This window comes from Bos indicus, chromosome 6 (assembly GCF_029378745.1).
Source record: "Bos indicus isolate NIAB-ARS_2022 breed Sahiwal x Tharparkar chromosome 6, NIAB-ARS_B.indTharparkar_mat_pri_1.0, whole genome shotgun sequence".
Taxonomy (NCBI): Eukaryota; Metazoa; Chordata; class Mammalia; order Artiodactyla; family Bovidae; genus Bos; species Bos indicus.
The window spans coordinates 114,677,167-114,703,184 of record NC_091765.1 but is presented as its reverse complement, the minus strand read 5'-3'; the positions used below and the strand labels follow the sequence as shown (position 1 = coordinate 114,703,184).

Here is a 26,018-nt window from a genome sequence, read left to right as displayed (position 1 = left end):
ACACATGGATGATTTCCCAGTGTTTTCTCAAGTGCTCTTGGAATGCAAATTAAATAGTGATCAGAAGGGAATGGGTTGTCATTTGGATAAAAAAAAAACTTACTTTACCAAGAAGAGTACCTGCTCAAAATTCTTATTTAAAAAAAAATTTTAAATTTTTTTGGCTCTGCTGAGCAGCACACAGGACCGTAGTTCCCTGAGCAGGGATTGAACCCATGCCTCCTGTAGTGGCAGCATGGAGTCTTAACCACTGGATCGCTAGGGAAGGCCCATACTCGAAATTCTTGACGTTGGTGTTGAAACCACGTTTTGCAGTTTAGACCTTAAACTTTTGTTCCCTGTTGACAGTCATGAAGCTTAGCTGATGCTGTCAGGGGTGCTGTCCTCGTGCCGGCGGAAAAGGGTTTTGCCAATGCATGGCTCTAGCGTGGGCCCTCTTCTCTTCTGTCAGATCCTATCTTTCGGCTGCTACTGAAGAGTCCACCTGCCAATACAAGAGATGCAGGAGACACGAGTTCAGTTCCTGGGTCAGGAAGATCCCCTGGAGAAGGAAGTAGCAACCTCTCCCAGGATTCTTGCCTGGGAAATCCCACAGACAGAGGAGCCTGGCGGGCTACAGCCCACGCGGGGGTCACAAAGAGTCGGATACACTGAGCCTGCACAAACTTGCACACTTGTTCTTCCTAACGTGTGTGTGCTGGGCCCATCACACAACTTCACTTAGGATTTTAATCACCGTAACCAGAAAGACAGAATCTGGACGTACCCCTGTGTGTATAGAATTAAAGTCAGAGAGAGATTCCACATTCTCGGCTGGGGTTTTTCTCTGCTGAAGTCAGGTCCTCTGGTTCACTGACCTGTCTGGTACAAGGGCCTGAGTGATAAATTGGGGCTGGCGGAGGGGAATGTGGTGGGGCGGGAAAGTGCAGTAGGGGAGAGAGGGGAGCGGAGGAGTGGGAGTGGAGACAGAGGCAGTGCCGATGCGTCTTCCTCCCGAGGGGACGAGAGGGCAGATCCCACGGAGCTGCAGGGGCTGGACGCCTCGGGTTGCGCCCAGCAACCTTGAAGGCTGGCTGCTTTCCCTGCATCTTACATGGCTCGGCCACCGCAGTGAAAGGTGCCTGGGCCTCGGTCCTGACACAGGGATGCATTCTCACTGCCGCAGTGCCCACCCAGCTGGCTCCTCCTTCTCCACGAAGCAGCTCGGCCATACCAGGGACGCTGGGCGACGTCTATCATCCCCTGAGCCTCAGTTTCCTTGTTTCCAAAATTATATTGAAAACACTAACCTCTCAGAGTTGTCTTCTGGACAAGAAAAAAGATACAGAAAGTCTTCCAGAACAGCGTGTGGCACACAGAAGGCAGTCTGTGAATAGAAGTTAATATTGTTATTTTGCTGAAATAATAGCAAAATAATCATTGTATTTGTGCCATCTTGTCATTCAGTCGCTCAGTCGTGGCCAACTCTTTGCGACCCCATGGACTGCGTGCAGCACACCAGCCTTCCCTGTCCTTCACCATCTCCTGGAGCTTGCTCCAACTCATCTCCGTCGAGTCGATGATGCCATCCAGTGATCTCATCCTCTGTCCCCCCTTCTCCTGCTCTCAGTCTTTCCCAGCATCGGGACTTTTTCCAGTGAGTTGGCTCTTCACACCAGGTGGCCAAAGTATTGGAGCTTCAGCTTCAGCATCAGTCCTTCCAGGGCATATTCAGGGTTGATCTCCTTTAGGATGGGCTGGCTTCCTCTCCTTGCGGTCCAAGGGCCTCTCAGGAGTCTCCTCCAGCAAGTCCAGTGACTTCTGACCTACCGGAAGGATCTGAAGGAAGCCTTCCCTTTGAAGGCAGTGGCGCTAAACCGTGGTCCTCGTCTTCTCTGTCTCTTCCCGCATCTGCCCTGTAACAAACCGTCACCTCTGCCCGTGTCTGTAACCCCTGAGGCAGAAGTTCAAGAACCAGTGGCATTTGGGGGTGGAGCTTGAGATCCTCTTTGGAGAGGCAGGGTGCTTCTCTAGAAATATTATTTTTTGAGGTGTGTGATTTCAAAATGCACGTTTGTGTTTTTTTTTCTTTTTAAAACAATAGTATACAGAAAATTCAATGGACTTCCCTGGCCAGCCCGTGGTTATAAGACTGTGCACTTCCAATGCAGGGGTCACGGGTTCAGTTCCTGGTCAGAGAACTACGCAAGGTACTGCTTAAAAAACAAAAGCAAGCAAGCAAACAAATAGAAAAACCCCAAAGAAAATTCAAGCTCTACAGATGTGCGTGAAACAGCCGTAACCTTGTGTTAGCATTTTGGGGAGTGACCCGTCTTAGTGTAGAGGTCCGCATAAGCACAGCTCCGACAGGCTAACAGGCACCTATTTTCTTTCATGTAACAGCGTCCAGTAGAGACTTTTCAAGTAAATGACTGCGGACGTGCACCGTCTTCCTTTTAAATGGCTGCGCGTGGCTGTGTTGGAACACCTGAACAGTCTCATCTCAAGGAATATTTTGATTGCTTTTAAATTTGGAGGGGAAGAAAAACACAATTGAAAAAAAAAAATTTGGAGGGAAAAACTTGTATTGAACATCCTTATATGTTTTTGCTCATGTGACCAGTTGACCTTCTTAGCATGCATTTCTAGAAGTAGAATCGTGGATTTAGGGGCATACGTGCGGAGAGCTTGTGTGGAGTGCACACCAGCAGGGTCTGAGAGTCCTCTGAGAAGTCTCATTAGCTGAGTGCCGGCTCCTACCTCACGCACCTTAGCAGCCCTGGAAAGGAGTGTGCTGTGCTAATTGATGAGTGTGTGTTTGATTCAGCCATTGGTAATGCTTTCCCAGAACATGAATAATTCCACTGTTTCAACACACTAAGAGGAAGCTGAAGCATTCTCATTTCATTAATAAAAACACTCAGGGACTCAAACAGCCATCTACCAAAAGCACCGAGTGGAGATTTTTAACCCTGGTGTGGACTTCTGTTCTGACCTCGCCCAGGGAGGATCGGGTATCAGGTTCCACTGTCAGCACCGCCCCTCAGGGGGACCTGGATGTGCTCCAGCATGAGAGCCCAGGGTGACGGCTGGTGGGCAGCAGCCTGGGGAGGGGAGTGCAGGGGGACCAGGGCCGGGACGCTGCCTTCAAGGACGGGGCAGGGTGCTGTGCGGATGACCTGGAGTGAATTATCTCTCTTCATCTCCGAGAGGAAGGAGTGGGTTGAGCCCACAGTGGCGATTAGTCATTCGCAAAGGACTTCTTGGCTTCAGGCTTGAGTTACAGGGGGAAAAAAAAAAAGGTGGAGTTTCGTGTTCTATGGGTCATTGTTCTCCTTGGAAGCTGAACTTGGTTGCCCTTCAGTTTGGGGCCTCTGTTCTCCTCCATTCCCAGTGACATCTTTCCTGTTTGTTTATAGGATATGGGTGGTGTGAACTAGTTGGGAAAGGGGAAGAGAGTGAATATGAATCTGAAAAAGGTCACTGCTGGGCAGACCCGGGCTTGAAGACCCCAGCTTGTCACGAAGCAGCGTCTGATTTTCAGCAGATGTTTGTAGACGCTGCGCCTCCCTCTCGGTGTCTGTGAAACGTAAGGCGATGTAGTGCTGGCCTTGCAGGGCCCCTGCACGGATGGCCGATGCAGCATATAACCAGGGCCGCGGCTGCTCGGGGACAGCAGGTGTTCTGTGTGTTGAATTTCCAGCCCTTCTGTCTCTGTTGTCCTGAGGTCCAGGAGGGAGGGATGGAACCAGCAGATCCTACACGTGTTCATGGGAGGAAGAGCTGGGTCTGCTTTAGTGTCACCAGGCACGTTTGAGAGACCGGTGCGTCAGCTGGTCTAGCTAGAATTTGGATGGGCCTGAGCCTGCCAGCTTTCCACGTTGTGAAGTTACGGCTTCGAAAGCAGGCTGTCTGACTCGGAGTCTGTCAAGGAACTGCGATGGGACTGGGTTGAGTGGTGAGCAGATACCTTCTCCAGAGAATAACGTGCAGTTTCTTTTAGAGCTGGCTTCTGGGTGATTTCCTCTTCCCTTGCTTTGTGAGTTAGCCTGACACACAGGAGGGGTTTGGTGAGATAGAGGGCACACATGCTCACCTCTTCAGTTGCCACGTAACGAGCACTGCTCTGAGATGCGCATGGGCGATCTGAACCGTCTCTGTGCCCCCCCAGGGGTCTCCGGTGTGGGTGGTCCTAGGAGGAGGAAGTCAGCCTGGGGACCTGGGCCAGTCAGTGGTGTGGGGTGGGCCGTTGGGTGGAGGGGAGGAGAGATACCCGTCTCTGCTCTGGGGAGGGCTCTGCAAGGGCCAGTGACTGCAGCCTCTGCCTGAGTTTGTGTCTGGTGGTGGCTGGCGAGTGGCATCAATTGAGCGGCGTGGCCAGGGCCAGGCAGAAGGTGGTCGTGGGCAAGTGAGCAGTGGAGACCCCGCCAGAAGCCTAACTTGGGAAACTCTTTGTAGGATGATGTTATTTTTCGGTGGAGACATTACAGAGGAAAGAGGAATGTGCCCGCGGACGCCTGTTAGGTCAAACTCCAGAATTCTCTTCTAATTCTGGTGCTCTGTTGTTTTTCCTCCCTTCGCTCAGCCACCCGACAATGGGCCGCCACCGCTCCCAACGTCCTCTCTCCCGGAAGGCTACTACGAGGAGGCCGTGCCCCTGAGTCCCGGGAAAGCTCCGGAGTACATCACCTCAAGTGAGTGCCTCCTGTTCGGCCGGGCTGTTAGGGAGCCCCCCGTTTCCTGGGATAAAGGGGAGTTGGAGCATACCCAGCAGCATGGAAGTTTAGAGTCAGGAGATCCTGAACCCAAGGGAGGGAGTATAGGAAGGGCTTTGAGAAGTCTAAGGTGTCCTCCACATACCTTGTGTAATTTCAGAGGGGTTGTCCTTTTTTGTGACTCAAAATTAGTGAAATCCCGTTGCCATGGGAACATGTCTCAGCTAGTGAAATGTGTTCCCTTTGGTCAGAAGAGGGTGGCCTTTTGAGGCATGTGCCTGTGGGGTCCCCGCCAGCTTGACCAGGGCGCATCCCTTGGAGGCTGCATTCATGGTGCCGCCAGGAGGGCATGTCTACAAGATACATACAAAACAAGCAGACGTCTCATAGCTGTTTGTTTCGTTTTTAAATTTATTTCTTATTCAAGTATGGTCAAATTACAGTGCTGTGTTAACTGCTGCTATACAGCGAAGTGACTCCGTTATGTCCTTTTTCATATTCTTTCCTGTTAGGGTTTATCACAGGATACTGGGTAGAGTTCCCTGCGCTGTGCAGTAGGACCTTGCTGTTTATCTTTTCTCTATAAGCAGTTTGCATCTGCTAACCCCAAGCTCCCAATGCAGCCCTCTCCCACCCCCACCCCTTGGCCACCAGCAGCCTGTTCTCTGAGCCCCTGTTCTCTGAGCCCCTGTTCTCTGAGCCCCTGTTCTCTGAGCCCCTGCTTCTGTTGCTGCTTCACCGAGAGGTTTGTTTGTGCCACCTTCTACCTTCCACATGCAAGTGACATCGCGTGGCCTTCGTGCTCCTCTGTCTGACTTACTGCGCTGAGCAGGGTGATCTCTGTGTCCGCCCATGCTGCTGTGAATACTGTCGTTTTGTGCTTTCATGGCTGAGTAGTGTTCCATTGAGGATGTGCTGCAGCTTCTTTGTCCACTCACCTGTTGACCGACATTCAGGTTGTTTCCTGTGTCTTTTCTTTTCCTTCATTCATACAGGTTTTACCAGAATGTTTTTGCCTAAGTTAGGGCTATCACGACACGGCTGTTCTCTTCCTGCTGGGGACTCAGAAGTGCCCCTTTATTGGCAGCCAACTTTCACATTCACAGAAAGAAGGACATGCTGGCATTGAACACCTTTTTGGAGTGATGTCTAGAGTTTGTTTCTAGAGCTTTGGCTTTATTTCTCCCCCTCATACTCTGGAGTCTGTATAGTCAAAGCTATGGTTTTTCCAGTAGTCATGTATGGATGTGAGATTCAAATCATAAAGGAGACTGAGCACCAAAGAATTGATGCTTTTGAACTGTGGTGTTGGAGAAGACTCTTGAGAGTCCCTTGGACAGCAAGGAGATCAAACCAGTCCATCCTAAAGGAAATCAGTCCTGGATATTCATTGGAAGAACTGATGCTGAAGCTCCAATACTTTGTCGAAGAAGTGACTCATTGGAAGAGACCCTGATGCTGGGAAAGATTGAACGCAGGAGAAGGGGACAACAGAGGATGAGATGGTTGGATGGCATCATCGACTCAACGGACAAGAGCTTGAGTAAGCTCCGGGAGTTGGTGAAGGACAGGGAAGCCTGGCGCTACAGTCCATGGAGTGCAAAGAGTCGGACACAACTGAGCGACCGAACAACAACAAAAAGTGCCCTGGCGGCAGCGTGCGTCACCTCGTAATGAGGCAGATGTGCCTCTCCGAGTGTGCTGACTTAGGGAACCCGACTTGCCTTCCCCATAAACGTGGATAAAATGGGAGTGAAAGAGTATTAACTCGTATCATAGAGAGACTCCCCATGCCTGTCACCCCACTTCCACTGTTTTCAGACATGTTCTCCTTCATCCTCACCATCTGTCTGCCACCGGAAGTCTCTGCTTCATGCAGACTTGGGCTTTGCCATCGTTCTCTCCCCTGGCAGCGCGCAAGCAGAGCCATTAGAGCAAAGCGGAATCTAGCTTGCTTGTTAGCAGGAGATCCCCTTGGGATGTTTTGTGAACACGAAGAGAGACACGCAGAAGCCAGGCGGGCTGGACTCCAAGGCCCAGGGGCCTTTCCCACTCACTCACGCCTGCTCTCTCTGGAAACTTCCTACAAAGGCTCAGCCCAGCATCAGAAGGTCCTCATTGTTCTGAATGAGGTCTGAGTGAGAGAAGGGATTGTTCTGATGAGAGGGCTGTGAAATCTTGGGTCTTGAGATCTGGAGATTAAATATTTTAGAACCATTTGGCAAAAATGCATTTAAATCATTTCTTAAGCATCAACTGCCTCAGGAGATAGTAAATTAAGTAGAACACACACAAAAGTTAAATGGCTTGTTCATTGGATCCCTTTCTTTCTGAGAGCAGAGAATAAAGAACAAAAACATCTTGATGAGGGTATTTCCCAGCTCTGGGGACATTTGGTCCCAGCTGTCTCCCGCCTCCACTCCCCCTTCCTCCAACATGCTTTCAAGACTAGAAATTGATAGTCTTTTTGTTTCACCTGTGGGAGCCTGTGGTTATTTTCGGTCCAAGAATCCCCACCTGACTGGTGTGTCATGTCCTGAGTTGCTGACGGGCAGGCCCCTTGGGTTGAGCTAATTCCAAGGAAACACTCATGGAAGGACTGCTGCCTGGGGAGACAGCGGGTCAGAAGAGCTCACACACTGGGCTTCTGAACCCAAGCATCTGTGGCTGAACCTTGGCTGCAGGCGGGGACGCCTCCCAGTGGACCCGTGGCAGGGGGCTGAGTCCGGGTCTGGCCAGGGTCACACACCCCTCACTTATTGTGGACTTGGGGAAACTTTGTTGAGCTCTATGTCATGTCCGGTTTGTCTGAGAAGCAGGACCGTGATGAGTGTTGTAGAGTGAGGGGTGTGTGGTAGACACGAGACCCTGTGCACTTGTGGGAACCTGGGAAGACGAGTGTTATAGGGCCAGCTGTCATCAAGGAGAGCTGGGCACAGCCTGGGGGCAAGGAAGGTTGCTGGAAACCTCCTCTGCCTCTCACCTCCCCACACAGGAGCCCTGCATGAGAGGCTGGACCATGGCTCCACAGAGCTGCATGCCTAGCAGTCTCTTGACCTGCCCGTGTACTGGCAGCCGCTTCCTGTTTGCCTTCCAGGTCATTCACAAACTTCCCGTGTGGCCAGTCCTAACCTAGAGGCATCCAGGGAAGGGAATTTAGGGGAATGCTGAGTTGATACAGTGTGAAAAGCACCACTGTTGGTCTTGGCTTGGTTTGTTATCCACACACCTCTCTTTACCATGGTGAATTTCCAAACAAAGACAGGAGCAGAGTCATGGTTCAGTCTAACACAATTCAGCTGCGGCCAGAAACTCCCCAACTCCCCCAGAGGATAGTGTCCTCTGTCCACTTTGGGTGACACTGTTCTCTCATAGCCAAGTCACGCTCTCCCCCTTGAGTGACTGTAACTGTTGGGCCTGATGGAGCCCGATGGAGGTGATGGAGCTGGATGGAGGTGATGGAGCCTGATGGGGATGATGTAACCCGATGGAGGATGATGGAGCCAGATGGAGGTGATGGAGATGTGGAGCTGGATGGAGTGATGGAACCTGATGGAGGTGATGGAGCAGAGATGATGGAGCCTGATGGAGATGATGGAGCCAGATGGGATGGAACCAGATGGGGATGATGGAGCCGGATGGGGATGATGGAGATGATGGAGCCCGATGGGGATGATGGAGATGATGGAGCCGGATGGGGATGATGGAGCCCGATAGAGAGGCACCTTCTCTGGTGTGATTGTGCATGCTCCTTGGTGGGTGGGATGACCCAGAGCCCAAGTGGGGCAACTTCGGTTGGTGGGAATGTGATCGAACTTTTAGACTCTCCTGGGGGTATTGGAGAGATAAAGCCATTTCCTGAAAATGATCGGGTTCTCATTGTCTTCAAAATCCCCCCTGGGAGAGCGTGCCAAAGGCTTCTGTGTCATTGTCTGAAACGGGTGAGCCGAGAAGTGGAAGCACCTCAAGGTGGCACGGGAGAGTCACTCCAGGGCCTGGGCCTCATGTGATGTGGGGCTGCTGAAGGAGGCAGTGGGAGGCTGTCCCCCCACATGTGGAAGGAGAGCTGGACTCAGTGGCAGAGGTGTGGACACATCATTGGTGACTCTCTGCCCTCCTGCCCAACTGCATGTCTGTCTTCACTTGGCACAGGGTCCTCATTACCTCCTCACCAAATCATAAATTCCAGCGCCAACAGTGGACTCCTTGATGTCCTGTTCCAGCCTCCAGGAGGTACCCTGGGCTCTGCTGGGAGACCGCCCAAGGGACTGATGTGTTGTCCTGCGTGCTCAGACTCTTAGTCCCAACTGCTTGGTTTGTGAAGTTGGCTGACATTCTTCTAGCATGATTCCGTCTGTCCTGCTCTCTCAGCAGAAGGCGGGTCATGAACTCACTGTCTTTTCAGTGAGTGGACCTCAACCTGTGGACCTCAAACCATCCTCCCCTTGATGCAAAGGGTGGCCAGGGCATGGTCTGCTCTTTCAGTTCATAATCAGAATCAGCCAAAACCGTCTTCCTTCGTCAGGATGTGGTCTTGGGTGAGTCACCTGCTCTGCCGGCATCACCCTTCCCTCCCTCTGAGATAAGGACACAACTGTGCACCCACGTCCGGGCGGCTGAGAGGACCAGCGAGGCAGGGCGTGTGCCTGCGGAGCCAGCCTCCTCTTCTCACAGCTTTATCCCACAGTGTGCAAGTATAAATATAAAAAGTACTGCCTGGGGGCTTCCCTGGTGGCTCAGTGGTAAAGAACCCTCCTGCCAATGCAGGAGACACGGGTTTAATCTCTGATCCAGGAAGATCCCACGTCCCACGGAGCATCTAAGCCAGTGCTCCACGACTACTGAAGCCCGTGCACCCTAGAGCCCGTGCTCCTCAACAAGAGAAGCCTCCGCAGTGAGAAGCCTGCTCGCCACAGCTAGAGAAAAGCCTGCACAGCATCAAAGACCCAACATGGCCAAAAATAAATCAATAAAATTTTTTAGCAAAAAACACTGCCTGACACATTGGAAGTGCTCATTGAATATTTGTTGCCTGAATGAAATGAAATCTCCCCATTGCTGGTTGATCTAGCCCTTCATTCTCCTGTTGACTTGTTCACTCAGTGTTTACTGAATTTGATATTCTAGAAAGTGAGTTAAGCACTGAGGGGTTCATGGCCCCACAAGCGGCCATGAGCATGGTCTTTCTAGGATAAAACAGGACTTGATCTGCTGCCCGACTGAAATCTGTCAGCAAGCCTTGGACCGTGGAGTAGCTCGTGGTCTTTCACAGGTTCATGCTTTCTTCCCTGGGCCCTATGTTCCAGCCACACTAAAATTAAAAAAAAAAAAACCTTTTATTATGAAATACATTTGTCAAAAAGTGCATAAAATATGAATTTATGCTTAATGGCTTTCCATAGAATGGAACACCTAAGTGTCACCACCAGGTCAAGAAGAGAGCATTGTCAGCCCCGGAAGCCCCCGCTTCCTCTTGAGAGCCTCCTCCCCGCAAGGGTCGGCCCGGCTTGGCTTCGGTGACAGTGACGTAAATTCTGTTGAAAAGCACATGCCTCGCCGCTGTTCGCACAGTGTTCTATATTTTTCTTTGCGTTTGCAAGTCGTGCTCCTTCTCCTAGACTCTCCTGTCTGGTCGGCGCCATCTCGTCAGCAGTGGAGGCCGATGGCTTTGTCCAGCCTTCCCTGTGTGCCGCGTGAGTGGCCCTCTGGTTGCCTGCCTGTCTGAGTACTCGAAGTGTGGATCTGGAGACCAGTTTTATTTAACTTGAGTTAGAATTTGAATTTAAATGGCCACCGTGGCTGCCATGTGAACAGGGGCTGTTGGGTAGATGTAGACGGTGGCATGTGGGGAGGCGGTGAGTGTGCACTTGCACATGTGTGTGTGTTACTGTGGGGGAAGGGGTGCAGAGAAGGAGGAGAAAGGCCTTGACTCAAGCAGCACGGGAGGGGAGCCTGGACTCTTCTCTCCACAGTGGTCTGTAACCTGGATCCTTCAGGCGCTCGAATCCCCCAGCCCCACACGTCTCTTGGCAGAGCATCCTTCCCACCATCACGACAGACACCTCTTAACTGTCACCCTGGCTTTAGCCCACTCTCCCTGCCATTGCCAGAGTTACCTCTAGGGTGAGTCACCCTAGTCTCTTCCATAAAAGTCTCCCCTGACTTCTTTATTAGGATTTAAAAGTTAAACCATCAATCACTGTATTCCCCGCCTCCCTTATTAAATAATTCTTTGCGAGAAAGTTAACATACACGCATGTCTCCTGATTACAGATTACAGTCCATTTCCAGCGAGTTCTGTTCTTAGAGGGTCAGCCAGTTCTTATGCATCCAGTTGCTTCGGCCACAGATTCTCCTAATCCGTCCTTCATTCCTCATTGAGGTGTTCGCTCCTCACATGTATTATGGAAAACGAGTGTATTTCAGATGTGGGTTGAGGGAATGCTGAGCTGAATCACACTACCTCCAGCATCTTTCGAGCCAGCAGGGCTGAAGCGATCGAGATCACTGGCAGTCACTAGTGTTGCTTCATCGTTTTTAAGATGCCTTCCATCCTTCTGAGGGCTCTGCATTTAAGTTGATCTAACAGTCCTCCGGATGACGATGGCAGCATCCACTCAATGGACATGAGTTTGAGCCACCTCTGGGAGATTATGAACGACGGGAGTGTGACGTGCTCCACTTCGTGGGGTTGCAAAGAGTCGGACTAAGCGACTGAACAACAAACAATTTCTCCCTTCTGCACATATGTATCACTTGCTCTGTGCCAGGCCCTTTGCGAAGCACTGGGACAGTCACATCCAGCAAGGGGGTCTCCCTTCCTGCAGGGGAGACAGCTTGATGCGGGACAGACAGACAGGGGCGACAACACAGCGGCCAAGTTATGTGCTGAGTGGTGTGGAAGCCGAGGGGAGGGTCGTCTCACCTGGCATCTGAGCTCAGGCTGCCGTAACACAATATCACCGACTGGGTGGCAAAACGATCCTTTTCATGTTCTCAGAGTTGTGTAGACTTGAAGCCAAGATCAGGGCTCCAACGTGCTCAGCTTGTGGTGAGCGCTCTCTTCCTGGTGTGCAGCTGGCTGCCTTCTCATCCTCACATGGCAGGGTGAAAGAACTCCAGGTCTCCCTCTTCCTCTTCTCAGTGGATTCGGACCCACTCACATAACCTCGTTTAACCATAATTACCTCCTAAAAGTCCTGTCTCCAAATACAGTAACATTGGGGTTGGAGCTTCAGCACATGAATGTGGGGGGCACCTGTCAGGGCTGGAGATCCAGGGAGGGCTTCATGAGTTAAATCCTAAGTGATGAGCATATACCAAGGCAAGGGTAGGAGATGGAGTGGGATGAATAGGGAGCCTGGGTGAGAGCAGTGTGTGCACAGATCCTGAGGAAGGGAAAACGGGCTCCCATGGGGACCCTGCAGACAACCCAGTATATAAGTGTTGACGCTCTGCAGAGTAGGAGGGGCAGGTGGACATCTGTGACAACCCCCAGGGTGGCCTGACTGAGAGGGGTGGTCTGGGTCTGGATCTTGAACCTTAAGAAGGGTTGGTGTGTGTGGTGATGCCAGGAGGAAGGAAGGCATTGCAGACTTGAAAGAACTTTTAAAAATATATTTACTTACTTGGTTTCCTTGAGTCTTTGGTTGCAGTGCATGGACTCCCAAGTAGCCAAAGGCTCCGGATCACACAGGCTCAGTGGTTATGGTGCACGGGCTTGCTTGCCCCTTGGCATGTGGGATCGTAGTTCCCCAAACAGGGATCACACTCAGGTTTCCTGCATTGGAAGGTGAATTCTAAATCACTGGACCACCAGGGAAGTTCTGAAAGAACCTTCACATCAAGGTGTGGGTGGGACTTTCCTTTGGCAAAACCCATTGTTGAGTAGGGGTCATGGCACCCAGCGAGAATGTGGCGAGGATTTAACAGTGTGGGGCCTGCAGGTGCCGAAGTGGTTTTTATAAATGCAGAATTCTTAGTCACTTCATTTGAAAACTCTTGGGTTGGGTTTCTACTACCCAAGTCTGAGTTATTTTTCCCCTGGTTTTGCCAGTTGATGTTTTCCAAGCACCCTGAATGCCGAAACCCCTCTTCACTTACAAATAAAATGATGGAGCCCATAGGTTGTCCTCAAGATAAGGTTTTTGCTCACTTTTATTTCTCATCTTTGACAGATTATGACTCGGATGCGATGAGTAGCTCTTACGAATCCTACGATGAGGAGGAGGAGGATGGGAAGGGGAAGAAGACGCGGCACCAGTGGCCTTCGGAGGAAGCCTCCATGGACCTGGTGAAGGACGCCAAGATCTGTGCCTTCCTGCTGCGGAAGAAGCGCTTCGGGCAGTGGACCAAGCTACTCTGCGTCATCAAAGACACCAAGCTACTGGTAAAGCCTCGCCACTCGGTTCTCTTGTGTAGAGTCGGTGAGGCGCAGCGGGCCATCTAACCGGGCGGAACCTATACCCGGGCGGCGTTCACACTGGTGGACACAGAGGGAGCTGAAGCGCTGGCCCGTGACCGGCCGTCAGCAAGCCTGGCTGAGGCTCCCGTGCCTTTAACGCCCTTTTCTTGCCAGCTCCCTGAGCACTCAGCGGGCAAAACCATCCCTGCCTCGGGCCAGCGTCTGCGGCTCATGTCAGTGGAAATGCACGCTGCTGGAGCTTGCCAGACATCGCAGGATGGATTTTCTCATTTGTAGTGAGTCAGTGAATTCCTCAAAGCCAGGTCATCGAAGGCGGACAGGCAGGCCAGGCGAGGTCTGGGGGACGGTGCCCAGGAAAGGAAATTCTTTTGGAGAGCTAAAGGCTGACTCTTTTTTCTTTTTTTGTAACTCAGGGAGGCAGACTAGAAAGAGTAAGTAGCAGAGGAGCGGGGGCAGGAGGATGCACACCCTTTGCTGCAGGCGCCAGGCCACCGGGGAGCCTAGAGGGGGAGCCAGAACCTTTGCGTCGCATCCTCTGTCCCTCCTCCCTGCTTCCTTCCCAGCTTCAGAAATCACAGTTGGTTGTTGGCATTAAGAATGTTAGACTCTGCTTTTGTATTTTGTTTTTCCTTCAAATGAACCTTGGGGAATAAACATCACTAAAAATTCTATCATTAAAAGAGAACACGTGAGGGTGTATGGTTCTGTACCTCACTTTTCAGTGGAGCAGATAACCTCCCTTTAAAAAAAACAGTCTCATCTGTGAATTATGGGAATCTTATATTACTAGATTCTTAGGACATAGTATGTTTTTTGATTCATGGTTTTGTAAAAAAAAAAAACAAACTTTTTTTTTAAGCAGTGAGAATACATGTTTTTTTCCACATGTGTGGCCTGAATTTCTCCCAAATTTAGACTATGCCAAAAAATGATGATGCCACGGGGGAATTTTAAAGTAAAGAACGAAAGAAAAAAAGATTAAAAAGATTAATATGGTCCGTATTTACAATCTGACATAATGGTTGCAAGATGTGGGTATGTTATATAAACGCTTTAAAAATACACAGTTGGCTCTTGTGTAAAGGGCTTCCCTGGTGGCTTAGCTGATAAACAATCTGTCGGCAATGCAGGAGACCTGGGTTCGATCTCTGGGTTGGGAAGATTCCCTGCAGAAGGGAAAGGCTACCCACTCCTGTATTCTGGCCTGGAGAATTCCAGGGCTGTATGTATAGTCCATGGGGTTGCAAAGAATCAGACACTTGACTGAGCGACTTTCACTTCACTTCTCACGTAAAAGAGGTTTTAGAGCACGCTGTGGGAAGCCTGTGGTTGGGGTAGGGTCAGCACTTGTCAGAGGCACTGAGTCCACCCTTGGCCCAGCCCCAGCCCCAGCCCCTTCCCTTCCTGTCTCTTCCTTCCCTCACTCCTCATCTGCTTCTTTCATCACTTACCAGGTCTCCCATCTTCCAAACCGGGATGATGATACCATTTAGAGTAGCTGTAAATATTTAAGAAGGGATGAATGGAAAGCCATGCAAAAGCACTCTTTGATGAAATGTAGAATCGAAGTTTTGTTATGAAACTTTTTTTCATTCAAAAATGACCTACGATCCAACTGCCCAGATTACTCCTATTGACACTGGAAAAAAAAAAAAATTAACAGTGTTAAAAGCAAGTACTCTCTAAGTCTCACAGAACAGAAAGCTGTAAACGGAAAACAAAACAGCAGCCTTTTCCCCTAAATGCCTGCAGTGTGTTTTCCCATGGGCGCCACCATGACGAGCTTCTTTGAATGTCCTTCCAGAACCTGTTTGTCTCTGCACCCAGGCAGCTAGCTCTCTGATGGGCACTGAGATGTGCCCAGACCCCTTAAGTGCTCTCCCGAAGACCCTGCCCTCAACTGGCAGGCACAGCTTGGCAGCCGTTTCTGTCTATTAAATGCTGATATGTATGCTCTTCATAAAATGATTCATCTGTGTTTTAGAAAGAGTAGGGACGAGATAGGTAGCCATGAAATGAGGTAGGTTGCGGTGTGTCCAGGATGCTGTGTGCCCACGCCAGAGAAAATCTAATACATTCATGTCACCTGTAGAGGACGCTCCGCTAGAACATAAGATCCATCCGGACTTGACACCCCGCCGAGGCGCGTCCAGGTGCTGGTTAACTCTGCTGAGTTATGAGCAGGTGTGTGTGTGCGTGCACGGAGGTGCGGCCTGGGTGTACCGCGGGGCTCTGTGTGCATCCCCGGATCTCCAGGGGCTCCAGCCTCCGAGCATCTCTGCGCTTCAGCCGGACCTCCAGGCGCTTCTCCAGCGCTGCTTCCCCTGTGCCCTAAAGGACTTCCTTGTACCCTTACTCTCATCTCCCGTCCATCACAGTGCTACGTAAAGGACTTCCTTGTACCCTTACTCTCACCTCTCCCGTCCATCACAGTGCTACAAAAGCTCGAAGGACCAGCAACCCCAGATGGAGCTGCCGCTGCAAGGCTGCAACATCACCTACATCCCGAAGGACAGCAAGAAGAAGAAGCACGAGCTGAAAATCACCCAGCAGGGCACAGACCCGCTCGTCCTCGCCGTCCAGAGCAAGGAGCAGGCCGAGCAGTGGCTGAAGGTAACTGGTTGTTGCTCTTGTTTCTGAGCCAGTTTCCTTCCCAAACCTCTTCCTGAGATCTGTTTGTTTAATGTGCATTTTTTTTATGCACGCACGGGCAAACAGTGGATTAACCTGTCTTTGATGTCTTGAATATTCTGATTACTTTGAGGTTAATCATTTTAAATTTTGTCTTCAAAAGGGCATTCTGCCTCCTGTTTGCAATCTACTTCTAGAACTTTCTCTTTTGGCTTGATTTTATCGTTTTGCTTTGTCATGTCCAAAGTGAAGTGTTAGTTGCTCAGAGCCTTTACCGTCTGAGCCACCAGGGAAGCCCATCGTGTCTAGATGTAGTTTTTTTTTTTTCCCTGCTCAGCTTTCCCTGGGCCTTTTAAATCTGTGGATTTAAGTTTTTTTTTAAGTTTTTTCTAAGTTTTGGGAAAAGTTTTCGGCCATTTCCCTTTAAATATAACTGCCCCATTCCCTTCCCTCTCCCAAATAATTTAAACATATGTTAGACTTTTCCACTATTTTCTACTTTTATCTTCTCTTTTCGTTTATCCTTAGTTTCCCTCTTTAGTCGTGTTCATTTTTTTCTTGTTACTTTCCAGATCACTGCTTCTGTCTGCAGCTGTATCTAATCTGCTAATAAGTTTGCTCTTGTTGACCGGGTTCTTTATTTTGTCTATGGTAGTTTTCAGTTCTGGAATTTCTAGTTGTTTCCTTTTAGGAACTTTTGTTTGCCTTTTCTCTCTATGACAAGCACATACAGGCATGCTTCTTTTGACTGTGGTTTCGGTTGAGTTTGGACCTGGGTCTGTAACCTACGGTTCCTTTTCTTGTGTATGTCATTTTATCTTCTTGTCAGGGTATCTGATGATCATGCTGGTCATTATATTAACATTTGGAAAAAAAATATTGTAGTACGTTTTGATGTCAGCTCTGCTGAAGTATAATTCAAATATCCTACAGTTCATCCTTTTAAAGTATGAATCATTGGTTTTCAGTTGACTCATAGAGTTGTGCGGCTATCAACATAATCTAATTTCAGAACGTTTTCATCAGCCTAAAGAGAAACACTGTCCTTACTGTGTTAGCAGTCACTTCCCCCAACCCCAGCCCCAGCCAACTACTCATCCGCTCTCCGTCCCTATAGATTTGCCTGTTCTCAGCATTTCCTGTAAACACACTCATGCGATATGTACCCTTTTGCGGCTGTCTTCCTTACTCAGCATGATGTTTTTAGATTCATCCACATTGTATCTGTATCACTCTGTCTTCCCTTCTTGGCGCTTTTTGTGTCTTTTCTAAGAAACCATTGTTTAATCCAAGGCCTGAAAGATTTATAACTATATTTTCCTCTAATAGTTTTGTAGTGTTAGCTTTTAAATTTAGTCTGTGATCCATTTTGCTTTCATCTTTGGTTATAGTGTGAAGGAGGGCTTTAGTCTCACTCTTTTTCTTGTGGCATCCAGTTGTCCCTCTAGAAATAATTGGATTCTTAGCACAGTGGCTTCATTTCTTGGAGAGCATTTTCATTTGCCTATGGCACAAGCTTTGCTAGGCACTAGGTCTCCAAAAGCAGTTTAATCTAATTTCAGAGCTTGAGATTCTTCAGAGCCCTCCAGATGACCTGAAGTCAGGCTGCAGTCCATTAAAGGGCAGGCTTATATTTATTTTAGTCTTACTCCAGCTCCTAATCTTGGGGTCCTACTCTTAAAGGTAGGGCTCCCCAGGTGACTCAGTGGTAAAGAATCCACCTGCCAAGGCAAGAGACGCAGGTTTGATCCCTGGATTGGGAAGACCCACTGGAGAAGGAAATGGCAGCCCACTCCAGTCTTCTTGCCTAAGAAATCCCAAGGACAGAGGAGCCTGACAGTCCATGGGGTCACAAAAGAGTCAGATGTGGCTTAGCAACTAAACAACAACTAAAGTGTGGGGTTTCGCCAGGGACCTGTCCTTTCTGTGCCCCAGACCCAAGCTTTTGGTTCCCGCTCCTCCAGAACTGTCAGAGTTCTAGCTGGCTCCTCAGCTACCTCCTCTGGGGAGCAGCAAAGGCAGTCCTAGCTGCTGGCCTGCCTCTCAGTATTTCCATCTACCTCTGGATCACGGCCGGGTAATTCCACACTGTGCTCATAGCTGTTCTCTGCTTTTAGGAAGAGGCTGTGTGTATTTCATCTGCTTTCCTGACGGTCTTTACCGGGGGTTGGTCCACACCTTCGAGTCCGTCACTGCCTGATAGTACTTGCTATGAAGAAAAGGACTGGGGCGGGCTGGGAAAGCTTGATGAGACAGTTTATAACGCGGCTTTTGTAATAAGATGCCAGCGCCCATTAAACCCAGAGCCCTACTTCCCTCTCCTCCCCTGGAAAAGCATAAGGCCAGACTCTGCAATGACAACAGTGATCATTTCTGCTGGGGCAGAGCACATAGATGTGGCTTTTCGCATGTCTGTAATTTGGGAGATGGAGCAGAGCATTTGTTTTTTTTAATGGGAGTCCTGTGATCGAGAGTTCCGGCTGCTGAGTTTGCGTCGCCTTCCAGACACAGAACCTCATATGTCACGTGTCAACCCCTGGTGTTACCAAAGTACTTTTCCATCGTCAACAAAGCTGCCCAAAAAGGTTGTTACTATTAGCCATTTCATTTTACAGGTGAGGTACTGAGTCCCAGGTAGACACAATGGCACACCAGCCAACCTGTGATGGAGCCAGGAGTGGACTTCAGAATTTCCTGACTTCATGTTCATCTTCATTCTGCTGGGCCGTCTGACAATTTGCCATTTTCTTTTTTTATTCCTGACTTCCGGGTTCTTAGCACCATTCCTTCATTAAGGAGGGAAAGAATGAGGAAATATATGAAAAGCCTAATTTTGATTCTGTTTTCTTCACCTGGTTACTGTATCTGGCCTTCTGCATCTCTGTGTTTACCTGTTTCTTAGGGGAGAACCGAGAAAGGACGCTCTGAAACCCAAGCTTTCTTCTTTTCAGTCTGTTCTCACAGTTTGTTGACTATTTAATGTGCACCGAGTCGTAGCTCCCTTCTTAGTCACACTGGTCTGGTGTGAAATCACGTAGAGTTCACTGGGTTTTACCACTTCATCGGGAAATAATATTGAGCTGACAGTGCTGCTCACAAACACGCAACTAAAGACAAAACTTTTTAAGAAGTCAGGTGCTAATGGAGTGAAACAGTCTTACATCTATGTCAGCAAAGTGAAATACAGTTCAGGGGCACTTAGCCAACTGCAGTGATGACTCTGTCAGTGGAAGTTGCATTGCAAGGACTTTTTAGCATTTGCTCATGTTTCTTTAGAAAGAAGTAAACACGTGGTAACTTACCTTTTCCTGAAGGGTTTACCTTAATTACTCCATTTAATGTTGTGCTTCCCTCTCATTGCATGTTATAATACAGGAACCTACGAAGTCTTGATTAGAAATGAAAGTCAGATGACAAAACTAGTTTTAAGCAGATACAAAATTTGAATTTTTTAAAACCAGCAGCGATCTGGGATGGAGAAGGCGAGGGCAACCCACTCCAGTGTTCTTGCCTGGAGAATCCCAGGGACGTGGGAGCCTGGTGGGCTGCCGTCTATGGGGTCGCACAGAGTCAGACACGACTGAAGCAACTTAGCAGCAGCGATCTGGGATATTTTAGTTTAGTTTCATCCAGATATTGTCTTTAGATTGGCTGCCTTTTCAGAATCATCTGGAATTTAAAACAGAGATTTCTAATGATTTTGGTGCCTAAGAATGTTTTTTTTTTTAGTTTATGTCGTCAACCTTTTTAAGACCCCCAAAGCCACCGGTATACCTGAAACATGCCTCCCCTATTAATTCTCTCTCCCTCTTCCAAGATAACTTTTATTTAGAATTTGGTCTTTATTATTATTATCTAGATATGTTTTAGGAATACTTTTTACTTACACATGTATATACTCATAAATGAGGGGCAATCTTATTTTTCATGTGTAAACTTTCTGCGTAAATGGCTCCAGCCTGCACGTGTCTCTCCACCAGCTTTCTTCACTCAGCTGTTTGTTTGCACACTCTCGCTATCTTGGGCCGTGTTCAGTGCATGTCCTCAGGCGTGTCCCCTGGTGTGGGTGTCCTGGTTTCTCCAGGATGGGGACCATCTATTGGAATTGCTGCGTTTGGCATGTGCTTATCTTCACCGTTACTGGAGCTGGGCAGGTTGTTTTCCAGGCTCCTGTGTGTAACTGAGCCTCCTCCAGTGATGTGTGAGAGGAGTCATTTCGTGTGTGTCCTTTCAGAGTTTCTTTGTCCGTATGCAAGCAAATAGAATTGCAGATTTCAGTTCCCATCCTCCCACCCTCATAAAAAGGGTGTATTCTGCACCTAGTCTTTTTTCCCCCCTAAATAATTTTGAGATTTTTTTCCAAATTAAAGAATAGAACACTTCCTTTTTTCTCTCTTACACTACATAGCATTTCACTTTATAAACAGAATATGCTTAAAAAAAATCTGCCTCCTATTTATGGATATTGGATTGTTGTCGTCTTTTGATGTGACAGAGTTCTGTAATATTTATCCTGTGTCCACAGCATCTCACACCTCTGCTAGTCTGTAGGCTAAATTTCCAAAGAGAGTAATTATCTGTATGAAGGTTACAAGCATTTGTAATTTTGAGATACAGATGAGCCACTCTTCATAGCAGGTTTACCGGTTCAGCTTCCCACAAGCAGTACGTGTGTGCCTCTTTCCGCACTGTCTTGCCAGCAGAGCATGTTACCAGCCTTTGAATTTTTGCCAGCCTGGGAGGGGAAAATGATATCTCATCTACTTTTAATCTGCACTTATTGCCTTACGAATGGCATGGAGCATTTTTTTGTAGAGTTTAAGAGCCTACGGCTGTGTTACGGTTTCTGTGAACTGTTTATGTCCTTGGGCCTCTTTGTAGATATCCTGCTCAGAAATCTCTTTTTAAGGAAACTCCCGATTCCGGAGGCCAAGCCAGGTTTGGTAGCCACAGCTCTAGCTCAGCCTGCTACTTGGATAGAAGTTCTCATGGAAGAAGCAGGGTTTGAGAGCACAAGTAAGCTCTCAGTCAGGTAGGCTGTGAAGGTAAATAGCATACCATAGCCATTTTCCCAAAGTTTTACTTGGTTCTTATAATTGCTTCTGAAATTCATCATAATAAATATAAAAAAGGCAGGAGGGAGAAGGAGGTGAGCTAGTCCTGCGTAGAGAGCATGTCACTAGAGGGCTGACTGGAGCCTGACCCAGAGTTGTGATCTCAGCTCCAGAAGCCTCTTGCTGAATGTCTCAGATGAGCTACTTGACTTCTCAAAACATAGAGTTTTCTCATCTATGAAATGAGAGGGGTGGAAAGGAGTATTTCCTTTGGAGTTGTGGTGAGGATACAGCCATATGAAAATGAAAGTGTTAGTCTGACTCTTTGTGACCCCATGGACTATAGCCTCTGTCCACGGAATTCTCCAGGCAAGCACACTGGAGTAGCTTGCCATTCCCTTCTCCAGGGGATCTTCTCAACCCAGGGATTGAACCCCAGGTCTCTTGCATTGCAGGCAGATTCTTTACTGTCTGAGCCACCAACATTAAGACCTAAAGCATTTAGAAGAGCACCTCGCCTGTATGAGCACGTATGTACGTGCGAGCTGCTATTGGTGGTGATGTTAATCAATTTACAAGCTCCTGCTGACGTCAGGTTGGAAGTCAGGATGACAGAGGATGTCTTCCGAGGCCAGAGCTGCAAGTGTCCACCTCCCTTCCTTCTGCCCTCCTTTGTCCAGACCTGCAGGGAGGCCGGGAAGCACTATCGTCCCGTGTACCCTCAGACGGGACACCATGTGCCAATCATCTGCCACATCCCCTATTGCAAAATAAACTAATAAACATCCCAAACAGTCCTGAAATAGTTTATACCAAAGATAACTTTTTAAAAAATTTGCCTACTCTGGATCTTGGTTGCCGCGTGCAAGATCTTTTTTTAGCTGTGGCATGTGAACTCTGAATTGTGGCATGTGGGATCTAGTTCCTTGAGCAAGGATGGCCCCCTGTGTTGGGAGCATGAAGTCTTAGCCACTGGACCACCAGGGAAGTCCCCAGAGAGAATGTTCAGAGGAAGTTGTCTGCACTGTAGACACCACTGACCTTTTCTGATGAGAATCCGTGAGAGTTCTAGTGCTGACTTTGGTATACATTTGGTGTCAATTTCATCCACCCTTTTCTTGCTCTTTTCCCCCACTCCCTGCTGGGCAGCATTGTCCTGTTCTTACAGCATCTCCTGATCTCCGGCTGCTTTAGAGGAATATAGTTGAGAAGAGTTTTCACCATGATTTAATGTGCTATGAGAGTATCGTGGTTTTGCCAGAGTTCTCAAGGAGAATCACGACATGGTTTCTTGTATACGTCACCTCAGAGAACCCCATCCTGTATGTCCTTTAACGAAGGTCTTTCAGGACTTCCTCGTGGTCCGGTGGTTAAGACTACCTTCCAATGCAGTGGGTGTGGGTTCAATCCCTGGTCAGGAAGCTAAGATCATCCCACATGCCTTTCAGTCAAAAATCCAAAACAAGCAACAGACGCAATATTGTAAGAAATTCATTTGTTGTGGTTCAGTCTGTATGTCGTATCCAGCTTGTGACCCCATGGACTGCAGCACGCCGTGCCTCCCTGTCCCTCACAATCTCCTGGAGTTTGCCCGAGTTCGTGTCCATTGAATCGGTGATGCCATCCCACCATCTCATCCTCTGCTGCCCTCTTCTCTTTTTGCCTTCAGTCTTTCCCAGCATCAGTGTCTTTTCCAGTGAGTCAGCTGTTCACATCAATAGAGATTTAAAAAAATGAAAAGTAAAATAAAAAGTTGAAAAATGTAGCATTAAAAAAAATGGAAAAAAGAAAAGTCTTTTGTTCACCCAGGATCTCCCCTTTCTTTATTTCTTTTTGAGGTAGGGCCTCCGTGTTAGTGTCTTCATTTTCACTCTAAAGAAATTACTAAATTGCAGTTATTTCTAACAGAGCAGACCTTCCTAAAACAACTCCTTTCAGCTTTGACTGGAAACATCTTTATTTCACGTTAACTCTTTGTGGGAAGTTAGCCACCACTTGTATCGATTGTACCTTTGAGTGTGATGTGTCTTTTTTTCCTGTGACTTCTTTTAAGATTTGTTTGATCTTTGCTTTTTATCAGTTGACGATGATGTGTCTGGGTATAGCTCTATAGGTTTTTACCTTTCTCAGTGTTTGAGCTTTTTTGTTGTTCTGTGGGTTGAGGTCTTTCAGCAGTTTTTCACCATTTGGGGCTATGTCTCTTCAAGTGTTTTTCTGCCTCATTTTTTTCTCTCCTCCTCTAGTATGTGTTAGGTCACTGGGAATAGCCCAGGGATTTTTGGATACTCTGTTCTATTCTCTTCATTCTCCCGTGTACTTTTGGGTGGGTATTTAGCTTTACCTCTCCTCGAGTTTACCGGTCCTTTCCTCCTCTGTGTCTAGTGTGCTTTTAAGCCCATCTCATGAATTATTCTTTTGTAACGTCCCATTTTTCATTTCTAGCATTTTTCTTTAAAAAAAAAAATAGTTTTCATCTCTCTTCTGAAATTCCCTATCTCTTCACACATGTTGTATACCTTTTTCATGATCTCTTTTGACTTCCTATCATAGTTATTTTAAAGTCTCTTGTAATTTTAATGTTTGATTCATCTCTAGGACTACTCGTATTGAATTTATCTCTTGAGTTTACATCCTATTTCATGTGCTTTGTGTAAAAGAACAGCAGAGACGTAAGCAAATACTATTTCCTCCAGAAAAGGGTGTGTCCCTTCTCCTGTTAGCTGCTTGTAGGTGGGCTGCCTCAGTCCCACCTGCAGTGGCGGCAGATCTGGACTGGGCTGCAGCTTAACTTTGACTCACGTTGCTACTGTTGTCACATGTTTTCAGGGCTGGTTCTGGAATTTTCCATCAGCGTGCCTCAGGTTCTGAGCTGTCGTGGGAGTCTGGAGCCCTCTGTGTGCTACAAACACAGGGCAGTGTTCTGGACCACTCTGTTTTCCTTTTTGGCTTGACGAAGGCTAGCTCTTTGGTTTGCTGGGGTCTCCTCTCCGTTCTGCAGTTGGGCCTCTGGCCTCCCATGCCTTGGGAGGAATCTTTCTGTCCTGGTGTGTCTCTAGCTTTTGCAGGTTGGCTGCCTTGCACTCTGGGAGAGCCCAGGTCTCTCTGGAGGAGGGGATCGTCTTCACTGCTGCTGTGAAGCAGCTGCCTTGCACTTGGCCAAAGTCCCGTGTGTCTTGGGGGACATCCCTGAACTCAGCTTCTTTGGCTCTAGCCTTCTGGGCTGTTCTTACGCACTCAGTACAGAAGCAAGGGAAGGAGGTGGAGGTGGGTATAGACTTGTTCCGTCACTGCATCACCTTGAGTTTTAAACGGTTATGCCAGCCTTCATGTGGCTGCTGGCCCTTCCCTGGCGGCTCAGCTGGTAAAGAATCCGCCTGCGGTGCAGGAGACCTGGCTTCGATCCCTGGGTTGGGAAGATCCCCTGGAGGAAGGCATGGCAACCCACTCCAGTACTCTGAATCCCATGGACTGTATAGGCCATGGAGTCACAAAGAGTCAGACACGACTGAGCGACTTTCACTTCACTCAGTCATGTGGCTGCTAGAAATTTTCTGGTTTCTCCTCCACCTCCCTGTGGTAGGTCCCCTCCTCCTGCTGTTCTGCCATTTTGTGAGGCAGCTGGGGTCACTTCCTTCTTAAGAAGGACTCTTCACTTTTGAGAACTTATCTCACTTAGGCTTCTTTGTATCCTTAATGCTTTAATGAATTAAAAAAATGCTACAATTTTTTTTAGGAAACATTATCCACACTGCTTTGTCAAACTGAGAGTGATGGCTTGTGTGCCTTTTTTGTGGCAACAGAGGTCAGGAGACCCTGTGCTGTGTTTTTATTCATCAGTCTTGCCAGAAGTTTATCCATTTTATTAGTTCTTTCAGAAAAACCCCCAATTTTTCCACTGTTGATGTTTCTCTATGGTACTATTGCTGTCTATTTTATTAAGTTCTCTTCTTTCACTTTGTTTTGGCTTAATTTTCTACAATTATCCAAGTTTCTTGAATTGTATACTTAGATAATTAATTGTTCTCCTTCATATATATATATATATATATTTATTTATTTATTTAAAGCTATGCATTTCCGTCTAAGCACAATTTTAGCTACATCCTTTATTCTGATTTTTTTGTGTTTTTTATCATTTAATTTAAAATATTTTCTAATTTCTCTTGTGAGTCCCCTTTTTAGTAATGGTTTATTTGGGAATATATAGCTGAGCTTCCAAGTATTGAGTGATTTTTTAAAAAATTTATCTGATTGTTTTAAATTTCTAGTTTAATTCCACACTAGTCCCAGAACTTTATATGGTTTCACAAAGTAGACATTTTGTAGACTTGACTTACTGCTCAGCATGTGGTCAGTTTCGGTATGCATTCTTTGTCTGCTTGTAAGGGGCATGTATTATACATTTGCTGGGTGTACTCTTCTGTAGATGGTTATTTGATCAGTCATGAATTGTCATGTGAAGATCTCCTACATCCTTACTAATTTATTTTTTATGAGTTACTCCAAGGGAGAGATGTGGGAATATCTACCAGTTTGATTATGAATTTATCTATTTGTCTTTATTATTTCCTTCAGTTTTTGCTTAATATTTTTGAGGCTGTGTTCTTTGTTACATGCAGAATTTAAATGGCTGTATCTCAGTTCAGTTCAGTTCAGTCGCTCAGTTGTGTCCGACTCTTTGTGACCCCATGAATCGCAGCACGCCAGGCCTCCCTGTCCATCACCAACTCCCGGAGTTCAACCAGACTCACGTCCATCGAGTCAGTGATGCCATCCAGCCATCTCATCCTCTGTCGTCCCCTTCTCCTCCTGCCCCCAATCCCTCCCAGCATCAGAGTCTTTTCCAATGAGTCAACTCTTCACATGAGGTGGCCAAAGTACTGGAGTTTCAGCTTTAGCATCATTCCTTCCAAAGAAATCCCAGGGCTGATCTCCTTCAGAATGGACTGGTTGGATCTCCTTACAGTTCAAGGGACTCTCAAGAGTCTTCTCCAACACCACAGTTCAAAAGCATCAATTCTTTGATGCTCAGCCTTCTTCACAGTCCAACTCTCACATCCATACATGACCACAGGAAAAACCATAGCCTTGACTAGACGGACCTTTGTTGGCAAAGTAATGTCTCTGCTTTTGAATATGCTATCTAGGTTGGTCATAACTTTCCTTCCAAGGAGTAAGCATCTTTTAATTTCATGGCTGCAGTCACCATCTGCA

General features: G+C 47.8%; 1 protein-coding gene across 3 annotated transcripts in view; it reads left to right on the top strand.

Moving 5' to 3' along the window:
- The window catches only part of AFAP1 (actin filament associated protein 1), a 149,507-nt gene that overhangs the window by 65,018 nt on the left and 58,471 nt on the right, over positions 1-26,018 (top strand). For all 3 annotated transcript variants that reach the window (XM_019963268.2, XM_019963267.2, XM_070791870.1), the window contains exons 4-6: positions 4,565-4,673; positions 12,872-13,083; positions 15,553-15,732. In XM_019963268.2, coding sequence (XP_019818827.2) covers positions 4,565-4,673; positions 12,872-13,083; positions 15,553-15,732 — 501 coding nt within the window. The remainder of the gene's footprint in view (positions 1-4,564; positions 4,674-12,871; positions 13,084-15,552; positions 15,733-26,018) is intronic.